General features: G+C 43.3%; 1 protein-coding gene across 1 annotated transcript; it reads left to right on the forward strand.

Moving 5' to 3' along the window:
• The first annotated feature begins 2,267 nt into the window (after nucleotides 1–2,267).
• LOC106923006 (B2 bradykinin receptor-like) lies at nucleotides 2,268–7,149 on the forward strand. Its single transcript, XM_014995830.2, has 2 exons — nucleotides 2,268–2,349; nucleotides 5,779–7,149. Exons 1-2 carry the CDS (start codon nucleotides 2,330–2,332, stop codon nucleotides 6,815–6,817), a joined length of 1,059 nt encoding a protein of 352 aa, XP_014851316.2. The 5' UTR covers nucleotides 2,268–2,329; the 3' UTR covers nucleotides 6,818–7,149.
• Nucleotides 7,150–11,305: the final 4,156 nt, after the last annotated feature.

The raw sequence follows: 11,305 nt of genomic DNA on the forward strand, positions 1-11,305 counted from the left end.
CAACTGGAGACAAGATGGACCAACCGGAGACAAGATGGACCAACCAGAGAGAAGATGGACCAACCGGAGACAAGATGGACCAACTGGAGACAAGATGGACCAACCACAGACAAAATGGACCAACTGGAGACAAAATGGACCAACTGGAGACAAAATGGACCAACTGGAGACAAGATGGACCAACTGGAGACAAGATGGACCAACCAGAGACAAAATGGACCAACTGGAGACAAGATGGACCAACCAGAGACAAAATGGACCAACCAGAGACAAGATGGACCAACCGGAGACAAGATGGACCAATCAGAGACAAGATGGACCAACCAGAGAAAAGATGGACCAACCGGAGACAAGATGGACCAACCAGAGACAAGATGGACCAATCAGAGACAAGATGGACCAATCAGAGACAAGATGGAGCAACCGGAGACAAGATGGACCAACCAGAGACACAGACAAAATGGATCAACCAGAGACAAAATGGACCAACTGGAGACAAGATGGACCAACTGGAGACAAGATGGACCAACCGGAGACAAGATGGACCAACCAGAGACAAGATGGAGCAACCGGAGACAAGATGGAGCAACCGGAGACAAGATGGACCAACCAGAGACACAGACAAAATGGATCAACCAGAGACAAAATGGACCAACTGGAGACAAGATGGACCAACCGGAGACAAAATGGACCAACCAGAGACACAGACAAAATGGATCAACCAGAGACAAAATGGACCAACTGGAGACAAGATGGACCAACTGGAGACAAGATGGACCAACCGGAGACAAGATGGACCAACCAGAGACAAGATGGAGCAACCGGAGACAAGATGGACCAACCAGAGACAAGATGGACCAATCAGAGACAAGATGGACCAACCAGAGAAAAGATGGACCAACCGGAGACAAGATGGACCAACCAGAGACAAGATGGACCAACCAGAGACACAGACAAAATGGATCAACCAGAGACAAAATGGACCAACTGGAGACAAGATGGACCAACTGGAGACAAGATGGATCAACCGGAGACAAGATGGACCAACCAGAGACAAGATGGACCAACTGGAGACAAGATGGACCAACCGGAGACAAGATGGACCAACCAGAGACAAGATGGACCAACCGGAGACAAGATGGACCAATCAGAGACAAGATGGACCAACCAGAGAAAAGATGGACCAACCGGAGACAAGATGGACCAACCAGAGACAAGATGGACCAATCAGAGACAAGATGGACCAACCAGAGAAAAGATGGACCAACCGGAGACAAGATGGACCAACCAGAGACAAGATGGACCAATCAGAGACAAGATGGACCAACCAGAGAAAAGATGGACCAACCGGAGACAAGATGGACCAACCAGAGACAAGATGGACCAATCAGAGACAAGATGGACCAATCAGAGACAAGATGGACCAACCAGAGAAAAGATGGAGCAACCGGAGACAAGATGGACCAACTGGAGACAAAATGGACCTGAGACTGGGTTAGAAAATGTTCTTCTGTTGATGGAAGGCCAACTTTGTAACTGCCTTTATGTGGCTCTGAAGGTTCAGGTGAGAGTTTATCCTGAACTCTAGTTTCCAGCTGAAGTTGAGTGTTGACTCTAGATCTATAACTCCAGATCTATAACTCTAGATCATTCCTCTTTACCTCCAAAGACTTTCAGCTTCTGTTCAGCTGGAGAAAGTTTTGGCTCTTCCATACATTTATCCATTCTCAGCATCTGTTCAGTGATTGGATGGTTCAGACTCACCTGATGACATCACTAGGTGATCTGTGTAGTCATGGCAGCCAATCTTAGTTCCTGTTATAATCTGAGCCACTGTTGCAAAATAGATGTTGAACAGGAGGGGTCAGAGGTCAGAGCCCTGAGGTACTCCACATGTGACATGAGGAAGTCCTGGTTCTGTTGGTAAACCTGAACCAGTCCAGAACTGGAGCAGAGAGTCCGTCCCGGTTCTCCAGCCGGTCACCTGCTCTGAGGTCCAACAGAACCAGAACTGTGGTTCTTTCAGTCCGTTGTGACTGAACAGACAAAACAAGGCAAAACCAAATAACCTCTGTAAACTCTTAGAAGTACAAGAAGCTGCTGGGTTTTTTACATGTGTTTATATAAATGCAGCCATAAAGCATCTCAGAGCTGACAGTGTGCAGGCGGGAGCTGAGAGCCAATCAGAAGCGCCGCAGCGCGCTGACTGAACTATAAACTGGCTTTGCCTTTTTGGCTGACATCACACTAATTGCAGATTCCTCAGAGGAGCGAGTCACGACAGACAGCAGAGTGTTACTGGGACGCGCAGCATCTGGACTCAGGAGAAATGACTCTTCCAGCTACCAGGTACGACATCTTAACGCTTCACACACTTTATCTCATCTGGGAGGAGCTGCTCCTGTCAGGAACCAGCAGATCTGGATGATTAAATGGGCTAAAAATTTGTGGAAAGATTGCTTTGTAAACTTACAGTATAATGCTGAGATAGAACAAGATGAAATGTGGTTAAATAAACTGTAAGTAAAAGTTGTTCTTTTTAAATACTTTGGTTTCTGGTTCTAATTTTAGAACTTTGAGTTAAATACTAATAATGTTTTATCTTATTTTTTTAAGATAATTATAGAATGCATCATGTCAAAACTTTTGTTTTACATATTCAATGGAGTGTAAACTTATTTATATTTCCACTTTTTATTAATTTTCCTCATGACATAACCTTATAGTTACATGAATCCAGTATAACGTATACAATGCATATTATATCCACCAATAACCTTGTTTTTATGTTTTGAGCTGTTTAATGTACAAAATAAAAATAAAAAACAAAATTTACTTAAATGAAAAAACATTTTTTACTTAATGAAGCTTAATATTCATAAACAGATCAAACATGATGACAGAAAAGAGACTTTTGTTTTTTCCTTTGTTTTGCTGCTCATTACTGTAACAAGGTAATTAACTCAGCAGAATCACTCAGAATCAGGTAAAACAATTACAGACGACATGCAGAGGAAGCAGAGAAAACGTCAGTGAGAGGCTGGTTCTGTTTGAGATTCTGGTTCTGTTTGAGGCTCTGTGGTTCTGTTTGAGGCTCTGGTTCTGTTTGAGGCTCTGGTTCTGTTTGAGGCTCTGGTTCTGTTTGAGGCTCTGTGGTTCTGTTTGAGGCTCTGTGGTTCTGTTTAAGGCTCTGGTTCTGTTTGAGGCTCTGTGGTTCTGTTTGAGGCTCTGTGGTTCTGTTTAAGGCTCTGGTTCTGTTTGAGGCTCTGTGGTTCTGTTTGAGGCTCTGGTTCTGTTTGAGGCTCTGTGGTTCTGTTTAAGCTCTGGTTCTGTTTGAGGCTCTGGTTCTGTTTGAGGCTCTGGTTCTGTTTGAGACTCTGGTTCTGTTTGAGGCTCTGGTTCTGTTTAAGGCTCTGTGGTTCTGTTTGAGGCTCTGTGGTTCTGTTTAAGGCTCTGGTTCTGTTTGAGGCTCTGGTTCTGTTTGAGACTCTGGTTCTGTTTGAGGCTCTGTGGTTCTGTTTAAGGCTCTGGTTCTGTTTGAGACTCTGGTTCTGTTTGAGGCTCTGTGGTTCTGTTTAAGGCTCTGGTTCTGTTTGAGGCTCTGGTTCTGTTTGAGGCTCTGTGGTTCTGTTTAAGCTCTCTGGTTCTGTTTGAGGCTCTGGTTCTGTTTGAGGCTCTGTGGTTCTGTTTAAGGCTCTGGTTCTGTTTGAGGCTCTGTGGTTCTGTTTGAGACTCTGGTTCTGTTTGAGACTCTGGTTCTGTTTGAGGCTCTGGTTCTGTTTGAGGCTCTGGTTCTGTTTAAGGCTCTGGTTCTGTTTGAGGCTCTGGTTCTGTTTGAGGCTCTCTGGTTCTGTTTGAGGCTCTGGTTCTGTTTAAGGCTCTGGTTCTGTTTGAGGCTCTGGTTCTGTTTGAGGCTCTGGTTCTGTTTGAAGCTCTGGTTCTGTTTGAGGCTCTGGTTCTGTTTAAGCTCTCTGGTTCTGTTTGAGGCTCTGGTTCTGTTTGAGTCTCTGGTTCTGTTTGAGGCTCTGGTTCTGTTTGAGGCTCTGGTTCTGTTTGAGGCTCTGGTTCTGTTTGAGGCTCTGGTTCTGTTTAAGGCTCTGGTTCTGTTTAAGCTCTCTGGTTCTGTTTGAGGCTCTGGTTCTGTTTGAGTCTCTGGTTCTGTTTAAGGCTCTGGTTCTGTTTGAGTCTCTGGTTCTGTTTGAGGCTCTGGTTCTGTTTAAGGCTCTGGTTCTGTTTAAGGCTCTGGTTCTGTTTAAGCTCTCTGGTTCTGTTTGAGGCTCTGGTTCTGTTTGAGGCTCTGGTTCTGTTTGAGGCTCTGTGGTTCTGTTTAAGCTCTCTGGTTCTGTTTGAGGCTCTGTGGTTCTGTTTAAGCTCTCTGGTTCTGTTTGAGACTCTGTGGTTCTGTTTGAGACTCTGTGGTTCTGTTTAAGGCTCTGGTTCTGTTTAAGGCTCTGTGGTTCTGTTTAAGGCTCTGGTTCTGTTTGAGGCTCTGTGGTTCTGTTTGAGGCTCTGGTTCTGTTTGAGGCTCTGTGGTTCTGTTTAAGGCTCTGGTTCTGTTTAAGGCTCTGTGGTTCTGTTTAAGGCTCTGGTTCTGTTTGAGACTCTGTGGTTCTGTTTGAGGCTCTCTGGTTCTGTTTGAGGCTCTGTGGTTCTGTTTGAGGCTCTGTGGTTCTGTTTGAGGCTCTCTGGTTCTGTTTGAGACTCTGGTTCTGTTTGAGACTCTGTGGTTCTGTTTGAGGCTCTCTGGTTCTGTTTGAGACTCTGGTTCTGTTTGAGACTCTGTGGTTCTGTTTGAGACTCTGTGGTTCTGTTTAAGGCTCTGGTTCTGTTTGAGGCTCTGTGGTTCTGTTTGAGGCTCTCTGGTTCTGTTTGAGGCTCTCTGGTTCTGTTTGAGGCTCTGTGGTTCTGTTTGAGGCTCTGTGGTTCTGTTTGAGGCTCTCTGGTTCTGTTTGAGGCTCTGTGGTTCTGTTTGAGGCTCTCTGGTTCTGTTTGAGGCTCTGTGGTTCTGTTTGAGGCTCTGTGGTTCTGTTTGAGGCTCTGTGGTTCTGTTTGAGGCTCTCTGGTTCTGTTTGAGGCTCTGTGGTTCTGTTTGAGGCTCTGGTTCTGTTTGGGTTTTATCCGTTAAAATGTTTCTGTTTCTGCAGCAGCTCTACTGACTGTCATTAATATGAATCCAGATTTCCACAGCAGACCCCAGGACCAGAACATGTAGTGAGAAAATCGACAGTTTGGAAACATGAGGCATTTTAGCTCTCATAATAAAGCAGAATAATTCTGAAGTCACTAAAATAAAACTAAAAGTATAAAACAATCTCATCTGGTCAGAGCAGCGTCTTCCACATGTTCACTGTTTCCTCCAGAACTTGAAGCAGACTTTCAGTCGGTGTCCCACAGAGAGATTCTCCCACCTGAGCCGTGGATCTCTGCAGCTCCTCCAGATCTACTGTGATTAGCCATTTCTCTGGTTAATGCTCTCCTCTTCCAGTCGGAGATGTTTGCAGTGGTTGCTGACTGAACAGAGATGTTCAGATTTTTATTTTGGTGTCACAGTAAAGGGGCTGAAAACAAAGATTTAAAGATTGTTATTTATAAACTTTTCCATGCTTCCTTTTCCTTCCGGTTAACTTTTATGTACTACTTGTTCTGTCACATAAAATATAAATTAAATATTTGTAATGTGACAAAATGCAGGGATGTCTGTTCATTTGAAACCAGTGAACCTTATAATATCTCTTTCCAATATTAAACAGTTTGTGTTGTATATTATTTTCTTTGCAGCTTCCCTGAGCTCAACGCCACGGCGCTGTACGGCGACCATGACGGCGCCAACGTTACGGGCTGTCCCAACCCGGAGGCCTGGGACTGGCTGGCCAGCGGAGCGCCGGTCTACATTCTGACCATCAGCATTCTGGGAATCTTCTTCAACCTGTTCGTCCTGATGGTCTTCATCCTCCACAAGAAGCCCTGCACCGTGGCCGAGATCTACCTGAGCAACCTGGCTGCTGCCGACCTGGTTCTGGTGTCCTGTTTGCCCTTCTGGGCCGTCAACATTTACAATCAGTTCGACTGGCCTTTCGGACAGTTCATGTGCAAAGTCGTCAATGTGGGCATCAAGATAAATGTCTACTGCAGCATCTACTTCCTGGTTCTGGTTGGCATAGACCGGTATGTGGCGCTGGTGCATGCTTTGTCGCATGGAAGGATGCGCAGGCCAAAGTATGCTAAGCTAGGATGCCTGCTAACGTGGGGCTTCGGCTTGTTGCTCAGCATTCCCACATTCATCTTCAGGAAGGTGAGACATTTTCCTGAGTATGGAGTTTACGCCTGCTACCTGGAATACCCGAACCTGACCATAGAGATCCTCTATGACTGGATGCTGCTGGTTCTCAGCTTCGTCATTCCTGTTTCCATCATCTTGTTCTGCACTTTGAGGATCATCCGGGCGCTGAAGAAGCAGTCGATAGAAAGGTTCAATGCTGAGAAGACAGAGCAGAAGGCCACCATCTTGGTTCTGGTGGTCCTGCTGGCCTTCCTCCTCTGCTGGGTGCCGTTCCACCTGGTCACCATCCTGAACATCCTGGAGCGGGTCCAAGTCCTGGGAGGGTGCCAGCTGTCGTCCGCCCTGGACATCTGCAACCAGATCTTCACCTACCTGGGCTTCTTCAACAGCGTCCTGAACCCAGTGCTGTACGTCATCGTCGGGAAGAACTTCAGGAAGAAAGTTCGGGAACTCATGAAACAGTGGAGGATCAAGAGAACGACGACGTCTGAGTCCACTCGCTCCAATTTATCCTCCACACTCAAGACTTTAGTCTGAAACATCCACCAAACGAAGAGCCGCTCAGCAGAGATGTAAATATTTGTTCATATGATAATAAACTCTATACGGTTTTTATGTTACTTGCAGGAAACTGTTGCATTTCAAAACAAAATCCTTTGGTTTTATTATTATAAACTATAAAGTATAAGTTTTGTTTTTCACTGTTGAGTAATTTTTGATTGAAGATGTGTTCATGTGCTGCAAATATAGAAGTGACTTAGATGAAGTGAACAGTTTCTGTGAAATAATGTCTGTAAAAAAGCTTTCCATACTCAGTTTTAGAGAGTAGTAAGTGAAAACTTAATAAAGTTGCTTTTCTCATTGAGAAAGCCTTAAATGAAATATGCACTACAACCACAAGCAAACAAAAAATCCATAGTGGCTTTAAATGGCTGAGGTAAGTACGGGAACTGGCCACCGGCTGGCTGAGTGTTTTTCTGCTGCCTCTGACTCATCCTCTGCAGTTACAGCAGATTTTCCAACTGTGAGACACAAGCATGCTAGTTTGTGGTCAGCGCACATCAACCGTCTCGTTTTACATTTCTATCCACACAGCGTCTGACGGCGCAGCGTCAACTCACTGTGGGCTGTGGGCGAGGGCGCAACCCAGCCGGCCCGAATAATGGAGACGGTACGGCAAACAGGAAGGCTGGCCTGACCACATACACTAGGGATGAAAATAGTTGTGAAAATAAAATGTGATGCAAGCAAAGAACCTCAAATGGAAAAATATCTGCAGAAAAGGCAGCGTTTATTTTCTACTAACTCCGTTTTATTTACCGGCTCTATCTGCAGCCATGTTTACTCCAATGCTGATGCATCAGGGTCATATTTAATGATTTCTGCCTTTATGTTCACACATTTTGTGTTTGTTTTAACTTGGATGCTTTCCTGGTCAGAACTGCATAAAATCCAAAACACAACAGATCCATTTTGGCTTCCGATCCAACAGAAAACCAGGTACTACGTACGCATCAGTTAGAACACGTTAAAGTTAATGGAGCCTGCAGACTGCAGGCGACTTCGTTTCCGATTGTCCGACCAACACAGAGCTGGAGTCTGTTTTTGTCAGAGCTGTCAACAATTTGATGAAACAGGAAGTGAGGCTCTATGGCAAAGTAAAACACTTCCGCTCTGGGGGAAAATACAGATTAGAAAAGTTAGCGCACGCTGCATGTTTTAGACCCATTAATTCTTGTGATTTCAAGTGTTGATTCAAACATTATTTGATCCTGATTCATCACCTGGTGACTCAAATGTCTGCAGAGGAGCCAAAAAGCAGCTTCACTCCAGAAAATCTTCCAACATTTCATAAGCTGAGCTCTCAGACTCTGTGACGCATCTGGTGTTGATTCAGTAAGAATACGTAGAAAAAATGTTATCCAGCTTTTATAAACATGGAATGACTGAGTATCGTGATGACAGAGTAAATTAAACAGCTGGAAACTCCAGGATAAATAAAACGTATCCAACGGCTGAAACCCAAATGCAGATTTAGCTGAAACACATAAATGTTTGATAAATTCTTGAAAGCTCCTCAGAACCTGAAGGGCCAAAGTGAACAACAGGAAAAGGAAGCAAACTCATCAGGAAAGGAAGAAATGAGCTTCTTTATGTTCGTTTTCACAATATGAAGCTACATACAGTCAACCCAGACTGTTTCCCAGAATCCTCTACCACTGCCATGGATGTGTCTGTGTTCCACTAAAGCCTGTTGATGCATATTTCACACAGACCTGGAAGGAGTTTGCTACCATCCAGAGGTAGGAAAACGATCACACCAAACTGAACCAATCCTCATACAGACATCAGTATCAGATGTTTCACTCATCTTCTCCTCAACAGTAAAAACAAATGAATCCTAAATATGTTACATTCTGACGTCATTCACAATAATTAAAGTTCTGCTTCTAATGCAGTGAAACATTGAAGTGATGTATGGGAATGATTTCAGACCATTTGGAAAGGCAGATCTGGATCATTTCATCATCAAACTTCCTCACTGATCGTTTTCAGTCAACATGTCATGAAGATAATAACACTGATGATCTTTACAGGAAGAAGGGCCAGAGAAGTATTTTAATCTGTTCTGAAACCCATTCTGCTCTGGTCTGGAGCTTCCTGCTGCATCATCCACAAACTGATTAGTTTTAGCTAAGCCTCTGAAGGTCATCATGATCTTCATCACTGCCTGCATCAGTTTAGTAATCCCCGTGGCATCCATAACGGTGGCAGAATCATTCTAGACCAGTGGTTCTTAATTTTTTTTGAGGTACAAAACCCACCAGTTTCATATGCGCATTCACTGAACCCTTCTGTAGTGATAAATAAAATATTATTTTTCCCCCCAAATTCAAGACTTAGGGGTGACCCAACTAGAGTCTAGTTGGGTCACCCCATGATCACCAAGTCTTCTTAAAAGGTAGAGTCTCTGAGAACAGTTCTTCAAAATATAGTCGGTGTTTTCAGCAAAGTTGAGCTGACTGTCCAGGAACGACCCAAGGTATTTAAAATTTACCAGAGTTTCAACAGGTTGGCCATCGAGAGAAACTGGAACCACTTTAAGGTTGTTTAGATCATTTAATTAGCTCTATATTCTTAAGAGAAAGAAAAATTAATAATAAATAATAAAGACTTAGCGGTATTCTGATTTAGTAATATAATTATATTATTTGTGTTACCACCTCCACACCACTAGAGGCAGTAGTGACCCCGAAAATATGCGACTAAGGAGCAGATTTAGAAGTACACCGAAAACTATAATCCTTCAGAATCTCTCAGAAATGACTCATCCACATGGATATTTTCCAGTATCTCCTGGTCAGTCGTGTTCTTCTGCCTCTTGTGACGTCATCAACACCTGACACAAGAACCTGAATTTGCTTCAACTTGTTCAAATTGCTTGATAAAAGGTCTCAGCTTGTAGTGGAAATCTGCACGTCAGCAGCTGAACAGATCAGATCGGTTTCAGAGCGGAAAGACTAACAACAGTTAGCCTATCAAAGCTATTCAAGCCTAAGGTAGCATCTCAATGCTAACATGTAGCAGCTAACGCTAATGTCAGACTACAGTCCACATTTCCGAAACTCTAGAAAGACAAACTGCTCCAATCTGCTGGTTGAAGAACCTGAAGATTAAAACTATAAATATCTTTATTGTTGAGCTCATCTATTTATTTATTCAGTAATTTAGCAGCAAAATGTTTTTTTTTTTATTGAAAATGATGCTTAATTTATAGATACACGGTTTTTGGTTAAAATGTGATTAATTAATTATAGACCATTCAACCATCTGCTTTAAAATGCTAATTGAGTCCCATTGACAGTTTTTACTGTCAGTGAATATTTGTCAGAGATGAAATAAACCTCAGAAACACAAATGCTCCTCATCAGGTCACTATTAGCCATAACTGGAGTCACTGGATTTCTCAGCTGAAGAGATTGTAGTGATAAAACTGCAGCAGAAACAAAACTGATGTCATCACCTCTGGTTTGGATGAAACCCAGCGAAACGCACAACATGGAACCACATCTGAAGACAATCTGAACTCTAGAGGACCTGAAGCAAAACACAGAAACACAGAATCTGCTTCCTTCTGACCTGCAGAACAAACAAACTGAAGAATCTACAATGAAAGTGAAATCCTGAGCAAATCATTGTGCAGGTCATGTTTATGTGGCAAGGCATTAAACGAGCACATCATCGACTGGGTTTCTCTCTCTGGAAGCCAAAATAACATTTATCTCTGCCTAATTTCAATAAGTTCTCTGTTTTTAAGAACTTAGAAGAACTAAATAATTATGAAGCTTTCATTTACAAAACAATATATTTTAGAGACATTAGAAGAAAAGCGGTTTGGCTGCATATGGAGCGAAGGCAAAGTGTTGGATTAAATCTGAGTTTCCGTCCTGAATGGGCACAAAGAGTGGATACTACACACACACACACACACACACACACACCTAATGGGGATTTAGAAAGAGTTGTTACCCTAACATGAATATTTCTGTCTGTGTGGAGAAGTGCCCTGCAGAACCACATGCGCAGGGAAAACATGCTAACTGCATGCAGAAAGACCCCAAACTGGGATTCAAACCCACAACCTTCTTCCTGCAAGGCAGCAGACCGACCATCTTCCCACAAGAGAGCACAGATCATAACTAAAAGTTCAGGTTTTCAGCTGCAGAAAGAACAAATAGAAACTCATCCAGTTTAACCTCCAGACCTCAGGAACACACCAGACAGAAGAGTGGATGCTACATGCTACTGCCACCTGCTGTTCAGCCTGAGCACAAACCTCACAAAGCCTTCTGGGTAACTACAGATATGAATATGTTTGCATCCATGATGCTTTTGTTGTGAAAGCATAAACCCTATGAGTGTTTAGTTCTCTGCTTCTGTCCAGCTTTACATCAACTTTACATAGAACCAATTAAAACTGGAAGATGTTTTATTTTCTTTATGTTTATTATGTAATATTTTATG

Source organism: Poecilia mexicana, unplaced genomic scaffold (genome assembly GCF_051168715.1).
Source record: "Poecilia mexicana isolate PSO_F unplaced genomic scaffold, ASM5116871v1 scaffold_22, whole genome shotgun sequence".
NCBI lineage: Eukaryota > Metazoa > Chordata > Actinopteri > Cyprinodontiformes > Poeciliidae > Poecilia > Poecilia mexicana.